The 27,398-nt window shown below is 52.2% G+C and overlaps 2 protein-coding genes across 5 annotated transcripts; both read right to left on the reverse strand.

Annotated features, from left to right (window-relative positions):
* Positions 1-119: 119 nt before the first annotated feature.
* On the reverse strand, positions 120-24,866 carry SCNN1A (sodium channel epithelial 1 subunit alpha). Of its 4 annotated transcripts, none has more exons than XM_070371779.1 (13): positions 24,729-24,866; positions 23,677-24,037; positions 15,385-15,652; positions 13,648-13,841; positions 8,401-8,504; positions 7,625-7,788; positions 7,108-7,206; positions 6,791-6,908; positions 2,756-2,834; positions 2,574-2,631; positions 2,390-2,445; positions 1,944-2,019; positions 120-1,531 (listed from the first exon to the last, which is right to left on the reverse strand). In XM_070371779.1, the coding sequence occupies exons 2-13, from the start codon at positions 24,030-24,032 to the stop codon at positions 1,151-1,153; spliced, it is 1,953 nt and encodes a 650-aa protein (XP_070227880.1). In that variant the 5' UTR covers positions 24,033-24,037; positions 24,729-24,866; the 3' UTR covers positions 120-1,150. The 4 variants fall into 4 exon arrangements, with proteins under 4 accessions (XP_070227880.1, XP_070227882.1, XP_070227881.1 ...); XM_070371781.1 differs by lacking the exon at positions 24,729-24,866 and adding an exon at positions 24,576-24,722; XM_070371780.1 differs by lacking the exon at positions 24,729-24,866 and adding an exon at positions 24,200-24,547.
* Positions 24,805-26,998, reverse strand: LOC138987997 (uncharacterized). The gene is made up of 2 exons (XM_070371784.1): positions 26,663-26,998; positions 24,805-26,397 (listed from the first exon to the last, which is right to left on the reverse strand). The coding sequence occupies exon 2, from the start codon at positions 26,182-26,184 to the stop codon at positions 24,805-24,807; it is 1,380 nt and encodes a 459-aa protein (XP_070227885.1). The 5' UTR covers positions 26,185-26,397; positions 26,663-26,998.
* Positions 26,999-27,398: the final 400 nt, after the last annotated feature.

The raw sequence follows: 27,398 nt of genomic DNA on the forward strand, positions 1-27,398 counted from the left end.
TGCACGCACTCCCTGGCCCCCTCATGGTGCCATCCAGCTCTCCAGACATTTTCTTTTAGGCCACACCCTATGGCATGGGGGAATCTTAGTTCCCTGACCCATGGAAGTCCCTCCAGACATTCTTTATGCAACAACATTTATTAAGTACCTGCCTACTTGCTCCAAGCGGGACACTGGGCTAGACAGTGAGGATACATGAATGAATAAGACTCAATCCCTAACCACAGTGAGCTCGGTCATGCTGGGAACACAGACACAAATGAACAGAAAATTAAATGCAGCGTCAGCACTCCCATGGATGTGATGGTGTGTGATGGGAGTCCACGGGAGAGGGAAGTGGTAAGATCTGGGGAAGACAGGGTGGGGAAGAAGCCTTCACAGAAGTAATGGTATCCGAGCAGGGTTCTCAGGGATGCATAGGAGTTCTCCAGCAGATGGGGGCGGGGGAGGCGTCCAGGCTAAGGAAATAGCTTGAGCAAATACGCAGTTACAAAGGACAAGGACACAGGGCAGAGGCGCCGGGCGAGGCTCCGTCAGGGGGATGGGGTAGTGAGGCTGACTGGGAATCCAGGTCTTTAATACATCGGGCTGCCCCAGTTCCTGCCCTGGGAGTCAGGCAAACAGAGTCGCCTAGCAACTAACCGAGGGGGCTTTTGGGGTGGGGTTCCCCACCCCAGTTCAAGAAGAGGCGCAAACGCCTGTGTCACTGGAAGGCAGTGTGGAGGGCCATTCTGGGGCCGAATCCAGCCATCTTTAGGAAGGAAACCACACACGCCTTTGTGTGCCCTTGTCTGTGTTTTGTTCTGGTCGTCAGTTGTTTCCTAGGAAAGTTGTTTGTCAGAGATCCAAGTTTGGCTCAGCCGATCCAAGGAAAAAGAGGACTTGGCTGCACTGGGGTGGGGGAGAGCAAAGTGTTCTCGAGGCAAGACCAGCGGGTACGGGGAGGAACTGGGGTGATGCTGGTCGGGGGTCTCCAGGCAATTTCCACAGCCCCCATCCATGCTGCTTCATCTCCCCGCCACCCACGCACACACCAGGGGCAGCTGGGCAGCTCTGACAGGAAGCCGCCAAACATTCTTGAATCCTGCCAAGGCTGCGTCCCTCCCACCAAGGGAAGTGCCTGCCTTGGGGAGGGGATACCGTCCTTCCCTCAGGGCTCCCCCGGAGCGTGGGCAGAGGTGCTGGCCTCTGCCAAGCCTGATGGAGCTGGGTGGGGACCCAGGGTGGCATAGGCAGGTGGAGGGGCTGACAAGGCCGGGGAGATGGCAGGGTCTGGCGGGTATGAGGAGGAGAAAGCTGGGTGGGGGCAGAAACTGGAGGGGAGGGAGGTGGCTGGAGTGGAGGCCACCTCCTGGGTGCCCTTGCCCCCGCGGCCTGGGGACCAGTATCGGCTTCGGAACCTCCGGAGCAGCATGAGGAAGGTGATAACCAGGAGGTCAATGATGAGCTCAGCCATCTCCACCACGGACAGCACGGAGGAGCCGAACCACAGGCTCCACTGGCTGCCCAGGTTGGACAGGAGCGTGACCATCTGTGAGGGAGAGAGGCACGCTGAGCACTTGGCAGGGAGCCCATCTCCACTCCCCTTGGCCTCTCCTGACCCCAGGGCCCCTGGCCTCTGCTCCCCTCCTCTGGAAGCACAGGACTGCTGGCTGGTTTCTTCCAGGGAAAACCAAGAATGAGGCCACTGTGGGGATGGCTAACACCCAGGCTTGTCTCGAGAGGTTTCTCCCCATCATCCAGCACTCCCCCTACCCCAGACTTCACCCCAACAGGCATCCTTCCACCCTTCTAATGCTCACCCTCTCCCCTTCCCTTGGTCCCCCACCTTCGAGGCCAAAACCCTCAGGCCCCACAGAGGTAATCCCCTGTGTTTACAGACAGCCCCCTGACTAAGACCCCCCGCCCCCAGAGAATCCCAGGCTCAGTGGGGCAGGACGCACCGTGACTGAGGGAGACTCAGAATTAGATTTGTAGTTCAGCTCCTTGAAGAAGATGTTGAGTTTGGCAACTCCATCCCTTTGGAGTAGGGGAGAGGGTGGGAAGAGACGGCCCAGGGTTAATTTCTCTGCTGCTCAAAAACACTCTCCTCCAATCAGCTGTACCCATCCCTCTTCCTCGGTCCGCTTTCCCTCCCACAGATTCCTTTCCCAGGGCTGGGACCCAGGGAAAGGAATTATTATTACTGTTTAGTCACTCAGCCGTGTCCGACTCTTTTGGGACCCCATGGACTAGAGCCCGCTGGGCTCCTCTTTCCATGGAATTCTCCAGGCAAGAATATTGGAGGGGGTTGCCATTTCCTTCTCCAGGGGATCTTCCCATCCCAGGTATCAAACCCGAGACTCCTGCATTAGCGGGCAGGGAAGCCCAGGATCAGGGTAGGACTGACCTTTTGTTCTTGATGGTGTAGTTGTTCTGTCGGGACAGCATCTGGAAGACCCAGTCCTGGGAGGGGATGAGGTGTCAGTGGGGTCACCCCGTACTCTTCAGGCTTACAGAGCTGGGGGTGGGGTCAAACACACTCATACACATATGCCCAGAGACGACCGCAGTGCTACACACACATACTCTACCTGGGATGTCGCGGACGGCCATTGTGAGTAACTGGCAGAGAGCTTGTAGATGGTCACACTACAAGGGGATGGAGAAGGTGCTCAGTGAGGGGGGAGGGGTGGGGCTCTCCCATTCAAAGTTGGACCAAGGATCCTCTGTGGTACCCAGACGACCAACCTGGGCTCCAGGAGGGGATGCTCACCTGCATGGCTTCCGGCACTTGGTGAAACAGCCCAGGCGGTCTGAGGAGAAGGCATCCTGGAGCTTATAGTAGCAGTAGCCTGAGGGTGCAGAGAGGTGCTCATTTTCCTAGGCCCCCTCCACTTCTCCACCCACACCCTCCAGGTCTCCCAAGACCCCTGGCACCCACTGCAGAAGAGTATTATGGAGCAAAACAGGAAGGGCTCCTGAGTGACAGCACCAGAACATGTTTAAGAAATAAAGCCACGTCCAGCAAAAAATAAAAACAACAGGTTACACCTTTGTTAAAGTGAAAGTGTTAGTTGCTCAGTCATGGGTCCAGCTCTTTGCCACCTCCATGCACTATAGCCACCCAGGGTTCCCTGTCCATGGGATTCTCCAGGCAAGAATACTGGAATAGGTTACCATTCCTTCTCCAGGGGATCTTCCCAACCCAGGGATTGAACATGGGTCTCCCACACTGCAGGCAATTTCTGGATACAGACAAATGTTGAAAAGTGAAAAAGAAAAGTGGGAACAATTTTTGTATAAGAATAATGAAATTAAACCACAATGAGATACCACTTCACACCCACTAAGATGGCTATTGGAGATGAAATGGCAACCCACTGCAGCGTTCTTGCCTGGGAAATCCCATGGACAGAGGGGCCTGGTGGGCTATAGTCCATGGGATCGTGAAAAGTTGGACACGACTTAGTGACTAAACCACCACCACCAAGATGTCTACAGTGAAAAAGGACAATGACAAGTGTCGATGAGAACATGAAGAAATTGGAACTCATCGCTGCTGGGAATATAAATTGGTGCCACTGTTGTGGAAAACAGTCTGGCAGTTCCTCAGAAGGTTAAACATAAAATGCTATACTGCATGCACGTGTGCCCAGTTGCTCAGTCGGGTCTGACTCTAGCCTACCAGGCTCCTCTGTCCATTGGATTTCCCAGGCAAGAATACTGGAGGGGGTTGTCATGCCCTTCTCCAGAAGATCTCCCCAAGCCGGGGATCAAACCCGTGTCCCCTTCGTCTCCTGCATTGCCCACAGATTCTTTATGCACTGACCCATTGGGGAAACCCTAAATCTACTAAATGACCCAGCAATTCCACACCCCAGAGAACTGAAAATTGACCACACAAAAACTTGTACACAAATGTTCATAGCAGCATTGTTCCCAACAGCTAAAAAGGGGAAACAACCCAAACGTCCATTTATTGATAAATGGATAAACAAGATACAGTCTATCCATATAATGAATATTATTCAGCCATAAAAAGGAATGAAGGACTGATATATGCTACCAGGTGGAAAGTGAAAGTGAAAGTCACTCAGTCAGTTCTTTGCAACCCCATGGACTACAGTCCATGGAATTCCCCAGGACAGAATACTGCAGTGGGTAGCCTTTCCCTTCTCCAGGGCATCTTCCCAACCCAGGTCTCCCACATTGCAGGCGGCTTCTTTACCAGCTGAGCCACCAGGGAAGCCCTGATACCAGGTGGATGAACACCTGATACCAGGTGGATGAACCTTGAAAATATTAAGGGTAAGTACAAGAAGCCAATCACAAAGGATCATATATTGTGATCTATGAAATGTCCAGGAGAGGCAAATCTATAGTAGATAGAAAGTAGTTGAGTGTTTCTGAGGGGCTGGGGCAGGGGGGTAGGGGGAGGCCCAGTGGATACAGGGAATGGCAAGCTTGGAGACCACTACGGGTACAAATTTTTTTTTTTTTTTTGAGCGGTGAGAAGGCTGTAAACTGATTACAACAATTGTCACACAGTTCCACGACTGTGCAAAAAAACTAAAACTGTATTGCCTGGAGAATCTCCACGGACAGAGGAACTGAAGGGCTACAGGTCATGGGATCACAGAGATCGGACACAACTGAGTGACTAGGCACACATAATACTAAAATTGCACTGTAAACTGTCAGTGAGTGAGTTATCCAGGAAATGAATTATCTCAATACACCTGTTACCAAAAAAAGAATAATGGGACCATGGGCTTCCCTTGTTGCACAGCTGGTAAAGAATCCACCTGCAATGCGGGAGACCTGGGTTTGATCCCTGGGTTGGAAAGATGCCCTGGAGTGGGAAAAAGCTACCCACTCCAGTATTCTGGCCTGGAGAATTCCATAGACTGTATAGTCCATGGGGTCACAAAGAGTCAGACATGACTGGGAGGCTTTCACTTTTAAGGGCTTTCCTGATAGCTCAGTTGGTAAAGAATCCACCTGCAATGCAGGAGACCTGGGTTCGATCCGTGGGTTGGGAAGATCCCCTGGAGAAGGGAACAGCTAGGGTACCCACTCCAGTATTCTGGCCTGGAGAATTCCACAGACTATACAGTCCATGGAGTCACAGAGAGTAGGACGTGAATGAGCGAGTTTCACTTTCACTTTCAATGGGACCATAGCTTCCCCCTTCACCCGTTTCCCAGGTTCTAAGTAAGGTTTTTTTGTTATTCTTGATACTTTCAGTCACCTGGGTCCTTCTTCATTTCTGACCCAAATCCCTCTGAATACCAGGGTATATAATTAATCACAGAATTAATCTTTAATTAGAAAGACTGGGAAGCAATTAGGCTGGGGAGCAAGCAGTCCTTAGGAAACTCAGCAGACTGTATCTTCAGCCAAGTTTCTCTCCTTTATCCTCAGAGCTTCTAGCAAATAGCAAGGTCATTTTTCTCTCAAGGATCTTTTTCAAACTCACAACCACTTAGCAATCAGCGTTTGGGGGCCCGGGGAACAGTGGGCAGAGTGCCCGCTCTGCATGTCCTGGGACATCCCGTCCTCCCTCTGGGCCTCAGCTTGCTCATCTGAGAAAGGGGCCCATCAAGCAAGACGGCCTCTGAACTTCCCTCCAGTTCAGATGCGCTGTGATTCTCCAAAGCCAGAAAGCCAGAAATCAGAGGCTGAGACTGCAGGGCACGGGTCGGGGAAGGACTGAGAGAGCAGCACCAGGAAAGAAAGCAGGCAGAGATGCACAGACAGAGGCTGCTCTCCACCCTGGGGTCCATCGTGTCCCTGCCCTGTGCCCTCGGAGGGGTCGGCTAGGCCAGATAAGGGGGTGTGGACCAAGGACGCCCACCCTCTATGTTCTATGTCTGCCCGCTATGTTCTGTGTTCTCTTGCTGGGGACTTTCTTTCTCTCTCAGCTTCCCTGCTGAATAACTCAGCTGTAAAGAAAAGGAAAAGAGATTGATCTGCTCCTAGACCAGGGCCAGGAGGAGAGTCTAGTGTCTTCCAGATTCTTTTGACTGCGCTCTCCTCTAGTTGTAATGTTTTAATTCTTCCACAAGTCATTTCTAAATGATACACCTGCTCCTATTGAACTGATATATTATGTGCATGATGAAACATACATAAACTGGAAGGTGTTAGGGAAAGAGGCAGATTCACACAATTTCTAGTCTTTTCTTCCTGAACCCAGCACTGTCTCACTAGCGCCCAGCAACAGCCCTGCTGGTACCCTGGGGAGTGAGCAGGATGCTACCTGCAGAGCAAGGAACCCAGGGAGATCTTCCTCACATGCTCTTCTTTCCTTTTGCTGCAAGTTATTTTTATTTTAAAAAAATATTTGCTTATTTATTTATTTGGCTGGGTCAGGTCTTAATTGTGTCCTGAGGATCTTTCCTTTTGGCACAGATTCTCTATTTACGGTTCATGGGCGCAGTAGCTTTGCAGCATTGGGATCTTAGTTCCCCGACCAGGGATCAAACCTGCGTCCCCTTCTTTGCAAGGTGAATTCTTAACCACTGGACCACCAGGGAAGTCCCATAAGTTATTTTTAAATGGGGACATCCAATTATAAACACACAGAAGTCAAAAGAGAGAGAAAAACGGTGAGGGAGGGACAGAGAGGAGAGAGTGAGAGGAAAATGGACAGGGTGGCATCTAAGAACTGGGAAACAGGAGTCAGTGGGAGAACCGGCTGGAGAACGTGGGAGCCGGAAGCCACAGAGGGGGCACTGAGAGTGCAGGGCTCCTGGGATAGTCCTGGGCTCAGGTGGGAATGGGGGCCGGCCTCCCGCAGTCTCACCCCAGGAATTATGCTTCCTGTAGTCACAGAACTCTACGCCGTCGGGCCGCGGGTAGAAGATGTAGGCACAGCCACACTCCTTGATCATGCTCTCCTGGAAGCACGAATGGATGCACACCTGGGGGAGGGAAGCACGAAGGGGGACGGGGTCAGGCCTGCCCACCCCCACACAGCCCCAGATGGCAGGGGAGGGGAGGACAAACCAGCCCCACCAGTGCACCTCCACCCCTCTCTCCACAGTCCCCATCGCCCATCACGCACTCCTGGTGGCTACGGCTGACCCACGCTGGTTGCCATGGAAACAGGCTGGGCCTCACCTGCTGCGTGTACTTGGTATTGTAAAGGTTCTCCACTGGGACCTCGCTGCCATTCTTGGTGCAGTCGCCATAGTCACCCCCAAGTCTGTCCACAGCTTCCTAAGAACCCAGAGACACCAAGCGGTCAGAGCAAGTGGTCCAGGCCTCTTCTTGACCTCAGTCTTCCCTCAGTCCCTGGCTGTATGTCCTTCCCGCCATCTTTCCTACCTGCCTGGTCATTTAACAACATGCCCCCACAGCTACCAAGGACACTGGGCCTGGAGCATCCCCTGGAACCCTCAGCATGTTCTGAACCCCTTCCCGGTGTTCTCATCCCACGTGTAGTCCTCAGAAACCTACTTCCTAATGCACACTCGGCCTGGCCGGCCCCTCGCCCCAGATTTCTGCTCCTGAAGACGGCTACATGCTCGAAGCTCACCCATCACAACTTCTTCTGGCCCTCTAGCTGTCACCCTCTAAGCCCTCTCTCTGCCCCTCATCTGGGGTCCTCCCCAGGTCTCCCGGTCAGCATCCTTGCCTTACTCATGCTGATGGAGGTCTCCACGCCAGGCCGCAGATTAAAGCCAGCATCATCCATAAAGGCAGGCTCATCCCGTTCATGCACCATCACCCGGGCCCCGGTCACCGTGGACAGCAGTGGGATGAAGTCATTTTGCTCTGTGCGCAGTGTCAGGGACAGACCTGGGGAGAACGGGGGGAACAGAGCCAGGGGGCAGGGCACATTGGTTGAGAGAAGCATCAGGGTGTGGAAACCCATCCTCCCACCCTGCCTAGTCTCTAAGCCTCCCAGGGCAGCAAGTTAAGGAAGACCTGCAAATGGATTTGGCAACCCCTGAGCTGAATTCGGGGGCTTTCCCTGGTGGTTCAGTGGTAAAGAAGCCACCTGACAATGCAGGAGACATGCGTTCGATCCCTGGGTCAGGAAGATCCCCTGGAGAAGGAAATGGCAACCCAATCCAGCATTCTGGCCTAGGAATTCCATGGACAGAGGAGCCTGACGGGCTACAGCCCATGATGTCGCAAAGAGTCAGACACGACTTAGTGACCAAGCATGTACACGCACGAGCTGGATTTGGGGTGCAGGGCCAGCCAGAGCCAGGACAGGATTCCTGTCACACCTGGGATGGAATACGTGATACCCACAGGGGAGAAAAAGCAAAGAGGATTTTCCAGGGTACAGAAGGGCTGTAGTGAGGCCTGGAGCATTTCTAGGACAGGAGCTCAAGGCAGGTAGATGTGGGCACACAGGGCAGCGGAGGGGATGGGGCTGGGGCTGGGGTCGGGACAGCGCACCGTTGTTGACCCCGGGCATGGAGGACATCCAGAGGTTGGAGCTGTTCTTGTCGTTGAAAGTGTAGCAGTTTCCATACATCGGGTGGTGGAAATGAGAGTAATTCCTATTCAGGAGAGAGAAAGAGGGGTCAGAGGGGAAGGTGCAAGGGTCAGGGAGAGCACTTTCAGAGCCCTTTGTTTCCTGATCACCTACTATGTGTGGACGAGGTGCTGAAGCCTCACCCAGGCCCTCTCACTAGGCATCATCCCCACTTCACAAGAGAGGAGGCACGGCCTCGGAGAGGTCAAGTAGCTGCCCAAGGTGACACAAGCAGCAAGCATGAGACAGGACTCAAACCCGGGTCAGCTACCTTCTCGCCCAGGCTTGCCCCCCAGGCCACCCCACCTCATTGGCCTTGTGGCCTCTCCCATCTTGGTGCTACACTACATTATGAATTCTTGCAGCATCCCTGGCTTCTCACACGTCTATATCTTACTTCCCCACTCGGATTATAATTTCCTTGAAGACAGGAAACACATCACCTTCATGGCTGAATCATCTCTGGGTTAATGGCATGGTTCTTGGCATGTAGGAGACGCAGGAGATCGGGAACAAATAGTTGATGAATGAACAAAAGAGAAAGGAAGTGGTGGGGGAGTGGGGTGGGGCAAGACAGTGAGACCAGGAAGGTCAGATCCAAGGGCAGGAACAGGTCTTGCAATGGCATGCCTCCCACTGGGAGGTACAAAGCAGGGCTGGGACAGGCTTGGGAACAGAGAGAAAGGAGTCCCAGATTTGTGTTGCTACAATAGGAACATGATTCGACAGCAAATCACACGTCCCCCAACGGGGAGGCTGTGCAGACGCAGCCAGAGCCCACAAGGGAACAGGGGGTATCTAACTCAAAGCTATGGTTTTTCCAGTAGTCATGTATGGATGTGAGAGTTGGACTATAAAAAATGCTGAGCACCGAAGAATTTATGTTTTTGAACTGTGGTGCTGGAGAAGACTCTTCAGAGTCCCTTGGTCTTCGAGGAGATCCAAGCAGTCCATCCTAAAGGAAATCAGTCTTGAATATTCATTGGAAGGACTGATGCTGAAGCTGAAACTCCAATACTTTGGCCACCTGAATCGAAGAACTGACTCATTAGAAAAGACCCTGAAGCTGGGAAAGATTGAAGGCAGGAGGAGAAGGGGACGACAGAGGATAAGATGGTTGGATGGCATCACCAACTCAATGGACATGAGTTTGAGCAAGCTCCGGGAGTTGGTGATGGAGAGGGAAGCCTGGCGTGCTGCAGTCCATGGGGTCGCAAAGAGTCAGACACGACTAAGCAACTGAACTGAACTCCTCAGCCAACAGGGGTTATCTGTTCTAACTCCCCAGCCATGGGGGCGGGAGGGAGAAGAGGGGAACAGGTCTTTGGGCTGGGGGTGGTAGAGGAGGAAGGAAGAGAAGTAGGGGAGGGAAGCAGGCTGGACGGAGATGGGAGCGGGAGCGATGCCTATACAGCCTTAAGCAAACCATTTTCCTTAAGCTCACTGTCCTCATCTATAAAATGAGGAGATGGAGCTCAACGATCTGGAATAGTTCATTGCCCTCAAAAAGCAGGCTCAAATGTGAAATACTAGCGCACATTCTGGGAAGAGCTAGGATGGCAGCGTTTCCAGAACACAGGCTGTGCTCAAGGAGGGACGAAAGAGGAAGAGGCCAGTCCTACAAGGCCTGGGAGCCCTGCTCAGAGGGGAAGGGACAGGGACACCACAGGCTGTCCGCAGCAGGTGGAATCCATAGAGCAGACCACAGACTGAATCTTAAACTCACAGAGCTTAGTTTAAAAAGTGAAGGGCAACATGATGTACATAATACAACACCATTTATGTCCACATTACACACACACTTGGTAAAAACACATGTAAACGGAAACACATCAAGTGCATTACGAGAGTGTATGAGAAGCAGTGTGACATGATGGTGAAGAGTACGGACTCCAGGGCAAAGCTACTTGGACTTGAACCCCAGCTCTAACGACTGTCAGCTAGGGGACCAGCCCAAGCACTTGATCTCTTTGTGTCGCAGCTTCCTCACCTGTAAAATGGGGATGATACTAGTACTGACTTCATAGGGATTCTGGGAGGATTAAATGAAACCTAGAACAGTGTTTCGGAAAAGCCAACGGCACCCCACTCCAGTACTCCTGCCTGGAAAATCCCATGGACAGAGGAGCCTGGTAGGCTGCAGTCCATGGGGTCGCTAAGAGTCAGACATCACTGAGCAACTTCATTTTCACTTCTCACTTTCATGCACTGGAGAAGGAAATGGCAACCCACTCCAGTGTTCTTGCCTGGAGAATCCCAGGGACGGGGGAGCCTGGTGGGCCTCTGTTTCTGGGGTTGCACAGAGTCAGACACAACTGAAGCGACTTAGCAGCAGTAGCAGCAGAACAGTGCTTAGCACTGGGTAAGGGCTATATAAATTTTCTATTAAGAGTATAGGAAATCAGGGATTTCCCTGGTGGTCCAGCGGCCCTCAGCACTTACACGGCTATAGGCCCATGTTCAATCCCTAGTCGGGGCTAGATACTACAAGCCTCATGGTGCAGCCAAAAAAAAAAAAAAAGGGGGTATAGGGAATCATTAAGACAGCTAAAGCCAAAATGACAGATATAACAAGGCAAGGATGTTGAGAATTTGCAACCCTCACACACTGCTGGTAGGAATGTAAAATGGCCCAGATACCTGGAAAACAGTCTAACATTCCTCTAAATATTAAATATAGAATTACTATGTGACCCAGCAGCCCCACTCCTAGGTATCTACCTGAGAGAAATGAAAACATACATCCATACACACACGTGTACAGGAATGCTCATAGCAGCATCCAGCATTATTCGTAAGAGCCAGAAAGTGAAAGACACCCAAACGTTCATCCACCAAAGCATAGATAAACTAAATGCGGCATAAGCATACAATTGAAGACTATTTAGTGAAAAAGAGAGGTGAACTGGGGGACTTCCCTGGCAGTCCAGTGGTTAGGGCTACACACTTCCACTGCAGGGGGAACCAGGGTTGGATCCTTGGTCAGAGAACTAGGATTTGCCTTGTGACGAAGTCAAAAAAAAAGAAAAGCAGGAATTACTGATACATGCTGCAACATGGATAAACCTTACTAAGTGAAAGAAGCCAGTCACAAAAGACCCCATATTATGTGATTCCATTTATATGAAATGTCCCCAGTAGGCAATCCATAGAGACAGTGGTTAGTAGATTAGTGGTTCCCAAGGCTTGGAGGAGGAGACAACATAGGGAGACAGGAAAACATTCTAAAATTAGACAGTGTTAATAGTTGCACAATTCTGTAAATACAGTAAAAACTACTGAATTATATCCATTCAAAGGATGAATTTTGTGGTATGCGATGTACAACTCAATAAAGCTGTTATTAAAGAAAAGATCATAGAGAGAGAGGCAAGAGAATTGAACACAGAGTAGGAGAGGGCTGAGAAAGCCATGATAAAGAACTTCAACTCGATCCTGAAGGCCAGAGAGACACTGACAGATTTCACACAGGACTGTCTGGAACAGTTAAGTGCAGTGAAGTGCAGGCAGAACGCTGAAGAGTAAAGCTTCCTGCAGTCGCAGAATAAAGGAGGCTCGAGAGGTGGAGAGACAGATTTGGGGGTTATGATAACCCTGGTGAGAATCGATGAGGCTCTGCAGTGAGGAAGTGACCTAAGTGTCAAGACTGAGATGAACTATGGACTTTCCATTGATGAGAAGGCGGGAGCCTGGGGCGGGCAAAGCGAGAGGGTGACAGAGCCACTCGGTGGCAGCTGTGGGCTGCCACAGGCTCAGGTGCTGCTACTGTCTTACTTGTCCTCAAACAAACACACAAACCGGAGACAGGAACAAAGGTGTGTGTGGGCAGAGTGTGTGCTCCAGGTGAGGGGAGGGGGCGGGCAGAAGCAGGTGACACCTGGCCCTGCCAACAGTCTTCAGTGACAAGGAAGGGACAGGGTCCCTGTGGGGTGGAGATGCTGCCTTGGGCCCTTCCTCAGCTGGGTAGAGGCAGGGACACAGTGCCTGAACTTCGAGGAATACGGAAGGCAGGGTGGGGGCGGGCAGCGGCTACAGAAGGGGACCTCCCTTACTCTTAGCCTCCCCCCCAGCCCTCAGAGAGCTGGCTGCAACCATGACCTCTTTGCAAAGACATCATGGAAGGAGATGTGACTGAAAGAATGCCAGGCGGGCAGTGCAGTAGTGTGAGGGGGGCCCTAGGCTCTGGCTGTCCTAGGGCAAGCCTAGGACAAGGACAAGCCTAGGACAGGACAAGCCTGTCCTAGGGCAAGTCACTTCACCTGCATGACTGTGACTTCCCACTAACAACGAGACCCACGACTCACTGCAGTGTATAAAGTGCCCTCAAACTCCTTATCTCATGTACTCAAAGACAGATGTTATCAACTTCATCGCTTAAGAAAAAGTGTCAAGGGAATTCCCTGGTGGTCCAGTGGTTAAGACTCTGAGATGCCAGTGCAGGGAGCACGGCTCAGGGAACTAAGATCCTCCTGCATGCCACCAAGTGTGGTCAAAGAAAGAAAAAGTGTCCGAAGGGCAAGGATATTTTTCTTCTTCTTTGATGTATCCCAAATGCCCAAAACAGTGACTGGCACATAGTCCAGAAAGTAAAAAATATTGGTTCAATGAACACTGAAAGAATCTCCTTTCCCTCCATTTCACAAACAAAGAAATAGGCTCTGAAGACTGGAGTGAATGCCCAGAGTCACCTGGTCCAGAAGAAACAGAGCCAGAGCAGGAACTCAGGGTTAGTCCCTGATTCAGTCCATGCTGTGTCCGCCACCCACTGCTGCCTGCGTTATCTGAGGCAGCGGAGCAGGGGCCCACACGACCTTTCAGGCATTCTCGAGTTTGATGCCAGTGAGAAAGAGGCCTCAGAAAAACAGGGAGCCATGCTTCAGTCCTTGGTTTCTCAAAGCCAGACTTCAAGCCCAGCCTTCCCAAGGCTCCCATCTGACACTGCTGCAGACCCAGGGAGCCACACGTGTCCTGCAAGGCCATTCCCCAGGCACAGGTTTGGACCTGAGGTCAATACTTTCCCTTCCTCCCCACCTGCAGGCATTCAGTTATTCAACCAGCACTCCAGGGTGCCTTCCACGCTGGGTCTCAGGATGGTCCAGCCAAGGAGACCAGGGGGGGAGGTGGGGGGAGGGGCAGAGCAGGAAGCCTGGCAGCGGGGAAAGACTCACGCCTCACTGCAGGAGTCCTGGTTGAAGCGGCAGGTGAAGATGAATTTGCCCAGCACGTCGTCCTCCAGCGAGGGAGAGGTGTCCTGTCTCCGTCTGGACAGAATGTTGATGTAGTGGAAGCGGTACCACTCTCTCACAGCATCCACCCCTGACGAGTACGTCTGGTAGAAGCAGTCCGATTTGTTCTGGTTGCACTGGACACAGAGACCAGAGCATCAGAGAACCAGCAGCAAGGGTAAGCAGGGCGGGGCAAGGTTAAGCAATGAATGGTCTGGGGTCCTAAAGACTGATAGATAGGGGCGGGGAACCAGGCTGGGAGAAGCCGAAGCCTGGAAGACAGCAGACCTAGAGAGCACGGGATTGATGGAGGAGACTGGAAGCTGCACACACGTTGGGGTCATTTATGCAGCCTCTGAGGGGGGTGAAGTAAGGATTCTTCTCCCCATTTCACAGATGGGAATACTGAGGGATCAAGCAGTTTGTCCCAGTATCAAAGAGGGGACTGGAACCCTGGTCACTGGGTACCGTCTCTCTGCTTCGCTCCCTTTTTAAAAAATCTTTATTATTTTTTTTATTTTAAATGGAGGATAGTTTCTTTACAATATTATGTTGGTTTCTGCCATACAACATGAATCAGCCATAAATATATATATGTGTGTATATGTATATATGTGTGTGTGTGTGCTTAGTCACTCAGTCGTGTAAGACTCTTTGCGACCCCATGGACTGTAGCCTGCTATGCTCCTCTGTCCATGGGGATTCTCCAGGCTAGAATACTAGAGTGGGTTGCCATGCCCTCCTCCAGGGGATCTTCCTGACCCAGGGATCGAACCTAGGTCTCCCGCATTGCAGACAGATTCTTTATTGTCTGAGCCACCAGGGAGCCACCGGGGAAGCCCAAGACAGAGAATAAGGAGAGGATAGCAAGAAAACTAAAAAAATAAATGGAGATGGGAGGGAGGCTTAAGAGAGAGGATATATATATAACTCGATGGACGTGAGTCTCAGTGAACTCTGGGAGTTGGTGACGGACAGGGAGGCCTGGCGTGCTGCGATTCATGGGGTCGCAAGGAGTCGGACACGACTGAGCGACTGATCTGATCTGATAGATATATGGGCTTCCCCGGTGGCTCAGTGGTAAAAAATCTGCCTGTCAATGTAGGAGACCTGGGTTTGATCCCTGGTTCGGGAAGATCCCCTGGAGAAGGAAATGGCAACCCACTCCAATCTTCTTGCCTGGGAAATCCCATAGACAGAGGAGCCTGGTGAACTACAGTCTAAGAGGTCGCCAAGAGTCAGATACAACTGAGCGACTAAACAGCAACAACAATCCTGTCTTGGGCCTGCAGGAACCCCAATGCCCCATCACCCTGGAAGGTCCCAAGTGAGTCCCACACTGGGGATCAGTATTCAGAAACAGCATTTCCACAGTAGATCTGGCTTCCCATCCCCATAAACGCTCCCACAGAGGCCCCCAGCGAGGAGTCTCCACAAGCTGGCGCCCAGAGAGACGTTATTTAATTTTAATTTTCAAATTTATTCGTGTATGTAACCTATTTATCTTGCCAGCGCGCGGACTGCCGCCTCGTATCATTGGCAGCGAAGGCGGGTCGTGGAGGGCGGGGAGCTAAGCTGACTCGGGCGCGCAGGCGGAACCAGCGGGTTGGGGCGGGGAGGAGGCGGGGCCTCCGGACGGTGGCGGGGCGGGGCGGTAGCGGAGGGGTGGCGGGGCCTTACCAGCTGGAAGCCGATCTTCCAGTCCTTCCTGTTCACCTGGGGGTTGTTGTCCCGCATGCTGGAGCCGGCGCGGCGGACTCCGCGGGCCGCGTGGGGCGGAGCCGGGACGGGCAGGCGCTGAAGGGGGTGCGGCAGCGGCTCCCGCAGGTCGCGGCGGGAGCGGGCGTGGGCCACGAGAGTCTTGGAGGAGTTGTACTTGTACAGGTCGAAAAGAGTCTGCTCCGTGATGCGGTCCAGCTCCTCCAGCTCCTCTTGAATTTCCTTGTACCTGGAAGGGGCGATGGCGAAAGGTCGGACTAGGAGGTGGCGGCCTGGTAACAATCCTCGCCCCCCCGCCTCCCACGCCACCATCTCCCGTGCCTCAGTTTCCCCGTCTGTAACGGGTGAGATCAGTTCAGCCCAGAGAAGTCTGCGAGGAATAGCTCTGGGGTCTGCAGGGCTATCTCGGGGGCGAGGGGAGGCGCAGACAGGTGTGTCCGCCTGGTGATTGGAGGCGACAGTGAGCCCCGGCGGGGACGGCATTTATTGCCGCATGTTTCTCGTAAGGGAGAGACGGGAGGTGCTCTCTTCCCACTCGCCCTGGCCTGGAAGGGAACCCGGAACTTGTCTGCCGTTTCCCAAAGCAGGAGAGGGGGTGGGCCGGCAAGGCCCAGACACTCCCACGGACCCGAGATGCATGGGCCATCCGCCCCGATCTCGGCGACCGTCTGCCACATGACAGTTTCTAAATCAGGGAGTCTCAACTGCACTTCTAGAACCTCCGAGGAACTTTAAAAATACCGGTACCACACAGTCTCCTTTCCCCGCCCTCCTACCAAAGACTCAGTTTTAAGGAGTTTCAGGTGGGGCTCACAAACCGTGAGTTAAACACTGTCCAGTGTAAATCCTCACGTTCCTTCTCAATACAGGGCCCATGCCATCTCCATCATGAAAGTCCAGGCAAAGTAGCAGGGCCTTAGGGATAGAATCTACCAAAACAAGACAGACACCTAGGACGGATAAATAAACAGGGTTGCGGGATACAAAAAAAATATGCAAAAAATGTTTCTGCATGCTAGCGATCAAAAAAATGGAAAATGAAATCAGAGCACCATATTAAATAGCATAAACAACATCAAATACTGGGAGTAAATCTGATGAAAGGTGTACAAGACCTGTACACTGAAAATCCTGCTGAAATAAAGACCAAAATAAAAGGAGGTGCAGACATAAGTAGATCAGGAACTCCTATGCCACCTTCCAGATTGCTCTCTGATTCAAGCTGTGCATGCGTGCTCAGTGGAGAAGTTGTGTGGGACTCTTTGACCCCAGGAATGTAGCCCACCAGGCTCCTCTGTCATGGAATTTTCCCAGCAAGAATACTGGAGTGGGTTGCCATCTTCTTCTCCAGGAGATCTTTGGACTCAGGGATTGAACCTACATCTCCTGCATTGCAGGCAGGTTCATTACCACTGAACCACCCGGAAAGCCCAGATTCAAGCCAAGCCCTATCAAAATTCCAGCAGACATTTTTGAAGAAATTGACGGGTCAGTTCTAAGATTGCTTTGGAAATGCAAAAATCTAGAATGGCCAAAACAAGTTTGGAAAAGAACAGCGAAGTTGGAGTGCTTACTCTACCTAACTTTAAGACTGTAAAGCCATGGTAATCAAAACAGTGTAGTGAAGGAAATGGCAACCCACTCCAGTGTTCTTGCCTGAAGAATCCCAGGGACGGGGGAGCCTGGTGGGCTGACGTCTATGGAGCTGCAAAGAGTCGGACATGACTGAAGCGACTTAGCAGCAGCAGCAGCAGCAGCAGTGCTTATGTAAGGATAAACAGATCAATAGGACAGAATAGAATCCAGAAATAAACTCAAATATATATATGGTCAACCTGATTTTTGACCAAAGCACCTGTTCAGCTCAATGAGGAAAATAATTTTTTTTAAAAAGATGATGCTGGATATTGTATGAAAAAAGGGGGGAAAGAAAGAACCTCAACCTCTACCTTAGTCTGTATACAAAAATTAAGTCAAGCAACCCAAACAAAAAATTCAGAACCATAAAGATTATAGAAGGAAACATCAAAGATACCTTCACGACCTAGGGGTAGGCAAAATTTACTAGAATAAAAAATAGAAGAAATGCTGAAATATAAAAACTTCTTACAAATTAAAAAGAAAATGACATAGTTTTAAAAAGGAACCCCCCAAATATTCAAATGGTCACTAAACACATGAAAAGGCACTCAGCATCATTAGTACTTAAATGTAAATTAAAACCATAATGAGGTACCATTTAACATCCATTAGGCTCAAACCACGGAGAAGGAAGTGGCACCCCACTCCAGTACTCTTGCCTGGAAAATCCCATAGACGGAGGATCCTGGTAGGCTGCAGTCCAGGGGGTCGCTAAGAGTTGGACATGACTGAGCGACTTCACTTTCACTTTTCACTTTCATGCATTGGAGAAGGAAATGGCAACCCACTCCAGTGTTCTTGCCTGGAGAATCCCAGGGACGGGGGAGCCTGGTGGGCTGCCGTCTATGGGGTCGCACAGAGTCGGACACGACTGAAGCGACTTAGCAGCAGCAGCAGGCTCAAACAAAGAGACTGATGACATCAAGTATTGGTGAGAATGTGGAGCATCTGAAATTGCTGCTGGCGGGAGTCTAAAATGGTACCACCAATATGGAGGACAATCCCTGGTGGCTCAAATGGTAAAGAATCTGCCTGTAATGCAGGAGACCTGGGTTCGATCCTTGGGTTGGGAAGATCCCCTGGAGAAGGGAATGGCTACCCAGTCAAGTATTCTCGCCTGGAGAATTTCATGGACAGAGGAGCCTTTGCGTCCATGGGGTCACAAAGAGTCAGACAAAACTGAGCAACTAACACACACACAGGGCGGTCCTCATGTGCCTAGTCCAAACCTCACAGTCCTCAGCCACCATCTCCCTCATAAAAGTCTAGCAGGCTGCCCCTCATCCTCTCATAGGAGAAAAATGTAGCTCAGGTTGAAGGTGTGTGTTTGACATTCTGAGATTTGTTTGTTATTGGTCATTATAAGAACAGCTGCTGCTGCTGCTGCTAAGTCTCTTCAGTCGTGTCCGACTCTGTGCGACCCCAGAGACGGCAGCCCAGCAGGCTCCCGAGAACAGCAGTTATATTTAAATGGATAACCAACGAGAACCCACTATATAACACAGGGAACTCTGCCCAGTGTTATGGGGCAGACAGGATTGGAAAGGAGTTTGGGGGAGAATGGATACATGTGTATGTATGGCTGAATTGCTCTGCTGTGCAACTGAAACTATCACAACATTGTTAATCAGCTATACTCCAATATTGGAGAAGGCAATGGCACCCCACTCCAGTACTCTTGCCTGGAAAATCCCATGGATGGTGGAGCCTGGTAGGCTGCAGTCCATGGGGTCGCTGAAAGTTGGACACGACTGAGTGACTTCACTTTCACTTTTCCCTTTCACGAATTGGAGAAGGAAATGGTAGCCCACTCCAGTGTTCTTGCCTGGAGAATCCCAGGGACGGGGGAGCCTGGTGAGCTTCCGTCTATGGGGTCGCACAGAGTCGGACACGACTGAAGCGACTTAGCAGCAGCATACTCCAATATAACATTAAAAGTTTAAAAAAAAAAAAACAGTAAAAGTTACAGGAACTGAGTTCTAATCAGCTTCCCAGGTTCATTTCCTAGCCTCACCACTTACCTTCAAGGTGATAAGGATTAAGTGAATTAACATATGAGAAACAGTGATAAAAAGAGCTGGCAGAGTGAGTACTGTCTAACTGCAGCTACTGTTTTTATGGTCACAACTGTTCTTTAATAAGAAAGAACAGTTTAATAATAGTAATAATGATAGTAAAATAATAGTAACCTATTGTTGGAGAAGAGAAGGCTGAGGAGACAGGAGAGCACTGCCTGCCACTCAACTGCCCTGTGACTTTGTGATCTTAAGAGAAGTACAGGGACTTCCCTGATGGTCCAGCGGTTGAGAATCCACCTGCCAATGCAGGGGATACGGGCTGGATCTCTGGTAGGGAAAATCCCACATGGGGCTGAGCAACTTAGCCTGTGCGCCACAACTACTGAAGCTCACGCGCCTAGAGCTGGCGCTGCACAAGAGAAGCCACGGCGATGCGAAGCCTGCGCCCCTATTCGCCACAACTAGGAAAGTCCGCACATGGCAGCGATGACCAAGCATGGCCAAAGATAAATAATTCGTTAAAAAATAAAAGTGGAGCCGAAGACCAGATTCCAATTCTGATTCGTCCACCTAAACAGTTGGGTGACCTTTGCAAAACCTGTACGTTTCTCAGAGCCTCCAACTCTGGCTGGTAGTTTTCTCCATATCCAGTAAGCCTGTGACAAAGATCAGATCATGATAATGGATGCTGAAAAGACAGCCTGGTGACTGCTGTCCTTGGAGTCCCTGAACAGATGACCACTGGGTAAAGAAGGAGGAGATGTCTTTAGAGCTGCTTCAAAGACAGAACCAGGGCCGGAAGGCAGAAGTTACAGTGAGGTAAGCTGCAGCTTTACCTAAGGAAGAACTTTCCATCAGCAGTTGCTGCAGAGATAAGTGACATTCCTGACACGAAGGAGTCCATCACTTCGGGGGGGGCGGGGGGTGGGGACAGTGGCTTTTTGTCCCTGCCAGGCCTGCCAATGCAGAGCCTGCTTTCCAGATCCTGTGGGGGGAGTGGGGGGCAGTGCAGGGTCCCCCGCAGGGTCAAGGTTGGATGGCCTGGCTCAGAGCCTTCCCCTCCCTCAGTGCAGCTCTCTAAGGGGAAGGAAGATTCCATGACCTTCTTTGCTGTCCAAGAATGCCACACTCTTCCTTAAAACCAGCCTCAGTCCCCCCAAGGATTGAATGAAAAAAATACGCTCTTGGGCTCTGTTTGCCATGGATGTGGCTTTGTCTGGCCCCCTCTCTTGGGTGAAAAAAAGACCTTTGTTAACCAGAAAGTGGATGGGGATTGCTGTGGCTGACCTTTCACATTGGACTCTCAACACCTCCTTGCTTAATATGAAGGTCTTCAGCCTTATCCCCTTTCCTGGAAGTTACAGAACAGCCCAGAATACCCCTCCCCCTCTGCTGGCCACACTCCTGCCACCTGCAGTTGGGCACCTGGGCTGACTTTGCCTCCAGTTATCTCACAAGCTCCTCTATCTCTTCCAAGACTTCCACCCCTTCCCTGCTCCCCAGTCCGAGTCACCTATCTTGCCTCTGCCAGCACCCACACCAGCTAGCAGCATGAGTCACACGCAGGTCCCCACCCACCAGGCTGCATCAACCTGTCCACCCACCCCTGCCTCTCTCCTGGAACAGGAACCAATAACCCGGATGCTTCCCTTCTCCCCCTCCCTCCCTCTGGACTCCTGCTGCTCCCCACAGGCTCCCACCAGCCCCCATCCCTGGATGGCTTTGCCTGGCCCCTCCTTAAACTGCAATGGGAGAAAGAACTTTGAAAGCAAACATACTTGGTCTTCGACTCAGCTACTGACCCTAGATTCACTGGCTTCTATGTGATGGGGAGGTGACGGATTTTTGAATCTGTTTCACCACCAGTTCCCTGTGTGAACTTAGGCAATTACTTAACTTCTCTGGGCCTCAGTTTCGTCATCTATAAAATGGGAGCAATACTGGTATCTACATAAGAGATCTGTTGTGAAAATTAAATAATTTGATTAATATAAATTTTTGTTTGGCACATATTAAGTACTATATGTGTTAGCCATTGTCATTGGTGTTTTTTCTTTCTTTTTTTTTATTTTGGCCACACTCTATGGCATGTGAGGTCCTAGTTCCCTGACCAGGAATTGAACTGGCATCCTCTGCACTGGAAGTGCAGAGTCTTAACCATTGGACCACCAGAGACGTTCTCGTTGTTATTTTTTATTATTACTTGCAGTTTGACCCTGCTCAGTTACTCCACCTCCACTTCCTCATCTGCAAAATAGAAATAATAATGCCCGTCTCCATGGACCGGTCAAGATTAAATGAGGTAGTGCTTAGAGAACTCCCAGCTCAGGATCGAACACACAGTAGGGGCTCCATATCCTGCCCCGGCTTTGAGGTGCCTTCTCTGACTCCCCTCCTATCCAGGGTGCTGGGTGTCTCCCCACTAACACCTGCAGGAGGGACTGTTTTATTCGGTGAGAATACCTGCCTCCCAGCCTGCAAGCCCCAGAGGCCAGGGCCCTGGTTTTCATTCCCTGGGGCGTTTTCCTCTACTGCCCACAGCCTTGCACCCTGCGGAACCTTGGAAAATATGCAGGCCTCAACAGATTAACCTTACACTGTCCGTCTCTCACCCGCATCTTTCAACCACAGTCTTTATTGAGAGCCTACTATTGGCTAGTTCCTCCCGCTTGCCTGCCCTCCCCTCCCCACTGCCCCAGGGGATGAGGGTGGGGGAAGTAGGGGAAGGAAGAGGGCTGGGAGCACTGAGGTTGGGAAGAAGAGAAGCAAAGCCGCAGGCACCAGGGGAAGAGAAAGAAGGCTGAGAGAGGGAATAAGACAAGCTCAGAAATGAGACGTAGGGACTTCCCTGGTGGTCCAGTGGTTAAGACTCTGTGCTTCCAATGCAGGGGGTGCAGGTTTGATCTCTGATCAGGGAACTAAGATCCTACATGCTGCACAAAACAAACAAAAAAAACCCCAAACAAACGAAAAAGAAATGAGATGTAGCATCTGAGCAGAAACTCCATTATTCCACATTCACATTTTGGGTATTAAGAAGAGACAGGGGTTTGCAATCAGGCAAACAGGGTGGAAAAGACCCTGATACTGGGAAAGATTGAAGGCAGGAGAAGTGGACAACAGAGGATGAGATGGTTGGATGACATCACTGACTTGATGGACATGAGTTTGAGCAAACTCAGGGAGATAGTGAAGGACAGGCAAGCCTGGGGTGCTGCAGTTCGTGGGGTTGCAAAAGAGTCAGATACGACTTGGTGGCTGAACAACAACCACCACAAACAGGGAAAGTCACAGTGGAGTCTGTGACCGTGTGCCTTAGTGCTCTCTGCCTCAGTTTCCTCAAGCGTAACCCAGGAATAATAACAGTATCTGCCTCGGAGGATTGTTGGAAGAATTAAAGGAGCTGCCCGAGGAGTTCCTAACTGCATCCGGTGGTCTGGTGCATGAAGCAGCTTCTCAGTAACTGGCCTCTTAACCTGGGCCTCATACAGGAGTTTGTCAGTGAAGTGGAAGAGCAGTGTTTTCTCTGTAGGACAGGATGTCCCAACCCTGATCAGCTCATGACACTACACCGCCCCTGATATGTGACCAATCCCAGTCACTCGCAATTGCACGCACACCTCATTTGTTTCCACACACACATCCATGCGTTCACATACACACTCACTCATAAACCTTACACTCTGACTCTAGCTCACAATTTTTATGGTACCTGTCCCAGTGCGCTGAGGTTATTTGTTTATATGCCTATCTCTTCCATCTTATCTTTCAATACGTAGCAGAGTACTTGGCCTTCAGCAACGATTGTTGTAGGAATTATTGATGAACCCATTCGCTGGGTGCCTAGAGCCATATCTGGCCTGCTGGAGGTGTCCCAAGGTGTGAGGTGTGGCAGGACCGAGTGAACACACAGGTGTGTGTAAACACCCAACTCTGCCCTCCTGTCTTCTCCATGGTTACCACCATCCCCTCTGGCTTCCAAACCGAAAATTGGCAAAGAACGCTGGGTGAAACCCAAAACTTTAGGACATACCCAAACACCACACCTGGACAGGTGGACTGCACAGCGCAACAGGGCCACCTGGGCCTCTGGAGGAACAGCCTGGCCAGGGCAGCTTCCATCCTGTCCTGCTGTCCTGGCTCTGGGACTACACCCCCACTCACCCCCCAACCCCGCCTCGAGGCTCATGGAAGGCTCCATCACCACCGCTCCCCCACTTTGCTCTCTCCAACACAAACTGCCCTTCTCAAACCAGACCACCCTGCCAGGGCCCAGTACCAGCCAGCTCCCACCACCACCACCACCACCAACGCCCCCCCTCCCCACCTGCAGTCATCTCCTTGATGACTTGCAGGATCTTCATCAGATTTATCTCCTGATAAGGAGGGGCTGATTCCTACCTTGCCCTTCTGAACTCATTGGCACTCCCTCCCACTTTCAGGAGGATGAAGGGGTGGAGGAGGAGACTGTAGGTACAACAAGCCCACTCTGGAGAAGGCCCAGGCACTAGGAAGTCTTCCCTGGGCAGAGCGGCCGGCCCATCACGTCGAGGGCTCCCCTCTCCTGACCAGAGGGACGTCTGACTCGGGTTACCTGTAGGGGTTTAGGGTGCAGATGGAGACCGCAGGGAAGACGAGCTTGTCCGAGTTGAGGTTGATGTTGAGGCTGACGGGGTAGCTGAAGTACTCTCCGAAGAGCTGGCCGAACTGCCAGTACATCATGCCGAAGGTGCAGAGCCAGAGCACGGCCCAGAAGACTGTCTTCATGCGATTGTGCTGCGAGCACACCAGGCGGATGGCGCCGTGGATGGTGGTGTTATTGCAGAAGAACTCGAAGAGCTCCCGGTAGGAGCGGTGGAACTCGAGCAGGGCCTCCTCCTCCTCCGTGGGCGGTGGGGGGCCCGAAGGCTCGGGACCCGGCCCCGGCTCCTCAGGCTTGTCTCCCTTCATGAGCCCTTTGGGGGGTCGGGGAGGGCGAGGGGCCAGGCTGAGTTCTGGGCTCTGGGTGCCTCCTCCATCCTCATCACCTGGGGCCCGTGCCCTCATCCCACTCTCCTCCCACCTCTTGCCCACTTTCTCCCCTTCCTCCTCGAGCCCGTCCCCGGGAGCCTGCTGACCTGCCAGCGTCTGGGCAGAAAAGCTGGAGCCAAGCCTCCCCTGAGTGGCCTCTCTGCCTCCCTGATAAAACTCCCTTTGATTTCTGTCCTAGACTCTCCTTTTCTGTCTCCTCTGTCTCCTCTGTTCAGTCAATCTCTGTCTTTGGTCTTCTTCCTCCAATATCTGTGTCTTAGCTTCTCTCTGTCTCCGTCTCTCTCTCTCTCTCTCTCTGTCCCTCTCTCTGCCTTTCGCTTCTCTTTGGGTCTCTCGGCTCTCTTCCTTGCCTGTTTCCTCTCCAGGTGTCAGGCTCTGTGATCTTGCCCTCTTCCTCTCCCTCCCCGCCCGGCCCACTCTTCCCTGCAGTCTGGACTCTCCCCTCTGGTCCCCGGGCCTGACCTCGGGCTGTGACCTGACTCCCTCTCGGCCCCAGGGACAGCTGGGCTCCAAGAGGTCTGGGCTGCCTCCTGCTTCCCACTCCCAGGTTGTGGCTGGACTGGGACTGGTTCCTTTCCAGTTGAATCTGGCAGCCCGGCCTCTCCTCCCCCTCACCTGACAGGTGCAGCAGCCAGACCTGGGAGCCAGCCCGCCGGCCCAGGAGGGAAGCCGCAGAAGCCTCATTAGCATCTCAATTAAAGGTGAGCTGGGCAGGAGGAGGGGCCAAGGAGGAGTCAGAGCTGAGAGCTCTCCCGAGGGAGGAGGGCTCCTGAGGGCAGGTGACCTGCAGCGTCCGGACTGGAAAAGCAAGACGGTGGGGCAGAAGAAAAGTCAGGGCTGGGAGTCCTGGGGAGCCAGCAGGCAGGGAGACCAGGAGATAAGAAGGCAGGCGAGGGATGGAGGTCTGGAACCAGGAGGTGATGCTGAACGCAAAGACAGGAGGGCAAAGCAAGGAAAAAGGACAAGTCAGGATGAGTGAGACTAAGGTGTGGAGACCAGGAGAACAGGGAAGCCCAGATAGTGGAGGTGGGTGGACAGAGGAGAGGGGGAAGGACTGGGAGGGAGGGAGGGATGGAGGACAGGCAGAGAAGGGGGGATGGTGAGGAGGAGGGAGCCAACCCCCAAAGGAGTCCCCCTCCCCCACCGCTGAAGGAGAGGCGGGGGAGGGACTGCCCCCAGTGGGCTTCCAAAAACCAGGGCCCCTCCCCGGGGAATCCTTCCAAGGGCACCCCTGGGTCAGCCTCACCCCCAGGCCTTGGAGAAGAAGGAAACAAGGCCTGCAGGCTTCCTCCCTGCTCACTAAGGTGTGAACACCTCCCGACCCGCCCAGGAGCACCCCTCTGCCCTCTTGACCCCTCACCCCCACCCCGAGCCTGTCCAGCCCAGGGAGGGGCCCAGGTGGAGCTGGGGGCTGGGCGGGGCCCTGGGACATTCTGTTCCTTTTTACACCATTGGCTGCCGGGCCAGGAATGTCCCCAGTTGTGGTCACGGGGTTGCTGGAATGTGTGCTCAGAGAAGAGGGGCCACCAGGGCACTTGGGCAGAGCCTTGGAGCCCAGGGATAGCGGGCACCGAGGAGGCAGGAGGGATTTGGCCGTGAAGAGAGAGGGGAGGAAGAAGCTGAGCCTGGCCCAAGGCTGCACCAACCCTGGAAGGAAGGCAAAACTCAACGTGGGGGCCATTGTTTTCCTCCAAAATCTCTGCCCCAGACAACCCAGCAAGAGAGTGAGGGACTGAGCAGGAAAGGGGGAAGGGATCAGAGAAGGGCTCAGGAGGCACAGAGACCCAAGCGTACAGCCCAGGCCAGAGGTCTGCCACTGTGACCCCTGTAGGAGGTAGCCACTGGCTCCTCTCGCCTCGCCTCCGGGAGGAGGGGGCTGGGACATGCAGACAGGCCCAGCCTGAGCCTGGATGCAGCTGGATAGAAGACAGGCCCTCGAGGTCATGAAGTCAGAAGACAAGGATCCTGGTAACAGAGAGGGGAGCCAAGTGCTGAGGGAGCCTGGGGGTGAGGAGGAAGGGAGAGGCAGTAACCCAGGAGATTCAGGAAGACTTCTCGGAGAAGGCAGCATCTCATCTGGGTCTTGCGAAACTAATGAAGGCTCCCATTTGTGGCTGGTCTCCCGTGGCCTCTTACAGTGAGAGTTGCTGTCAATCAGGATTCCAAACCCACCACACGGCTTTCCCCAGCGCCTTAGGGGACCTTTCTGTGGAGAAGGGAAAGGCTGGCTTTTTCTTCATTTTCCAGTTGAAGAAAGTACCCTCCGCAAAGACAGGCCAGTTTTCTGTGAACACAAAACCAAACAGCAGTAGCGTGAAGAACAGAAGCAGAATTCTTCGGGAAGTGGGGGTTTATCTGCTTAGGGCTTTTGCCACACACCCCAAGACAGACCAGCCACAGTATCATGGGGAACTGGGGCTCCCCTGCACCTGGTTTTGAAAGTCAGGCAGGTTCGCATATTCCCACCAGCCATCTGGGTCCTGGACTGTCTCCCAGGCTCCATGAGAAGCTCCTGTCTACCATCCCCACCTTCCCAAAGGACATCCTACCAACAGGAGGAGTAGCCAGCACCCTGCCTGTCCCATCTCAGAGGTTCAGAGAGGCACATCCCTGCCACGTCTGTTTGCCGGTTGATGCCTGAAATCTAGTCACTGGCCCAAGGCCGCAAGGCAAATAGTTTTTCCTTCAAAGCCTCAGTGAGCAGGATCCCGAGGCCCGGTCTGGGCTGAGCCGGGGAGCGAGCCCAGTGTCCCTGAAGCACCTGCTGAGGTGTGGCAGCTTAGAGAGAACAGCGTTCCAGATCTGGAATGGGCCAGAACAAGCTTGTTCTGGTGGAAAAAAAAAATAGAAACCTGAGGCCTGCGCCTGTGTCATAGCTCCGTTTTAAATATTCTCTTTTAAGGTGCAGGGGAAAAAAAACCTGAACACATTTTCCTCACAACACAGTTTTCCAATAACACAGAAGTTTGCAGATCAAGCAAAGCCTCACTCAGGCCCATTCCGTTTCCACTCCTCGCCTCTGGGTGCCACTGTCATTGTGTCCATCTGTATCTTTTTTGGGTGCTTTTGTAGACTTCCATATATTTTTTTAAAACAAAATATATAGCTTTTCCATAAATGGGACCATGTTATAGGCATTATTCTATGATTTCCATTTTTACCTGTAAACTATGTGACTTCAGAATGACACTCAGGATTTCCCTGCCTCTGAGCTGACAAAGCAGAGGGTCCAAGTTCGACCCCACACACCAAAACTAAGAGTTTGCATGCCGCAACTAAAGATCT

The sequence above is a fragment of the Bos mutus genome, chromosome 5 (assembly GCF_027580195.1).
Source record: "Bos mutus isolate GX-2022 chromosome 5, NWIPB_WYAK_1.1, whole genome shotgun sequence".
NCBI lineage: Eukaryota > Metazoa > Chordata > Mammalia > Artiodactyla > Bovidae > Bos > Bos mutus.

Bases quoted from the DNA above. Each gene is read 5' to 3' on its own strand.
- SCNN1A (XM_070371778.1), bottom strand. From the start codon at position 24,128: ATGAGGGCACGGGCCCCAGGTGATGAGGATGGAGGAGGCACCCAGAGC. The intron at 15,653-23,676 runs GTAACCCGAGTC...CGCCCCTTCCAG, and splicing joins TGCACCCTAAACCCCTACAG to GTACAAGGAAATTCAAGAGG. The intron at 8,505-13,647 runs GTGAGTCTTTCC...TCTCCTGAATAG, and splicing joins CAGGACTCCTGCAGTGAGGC to GAATTACTCTCATTTCCACC.
- LOC138987997 (XM_070371784.1), bottom strand. From the start codon at position 26,184: ATGCTGCCTTCTCCGAGAAGTCTTCCTGAATCTCCTGGGTTACTGCCT.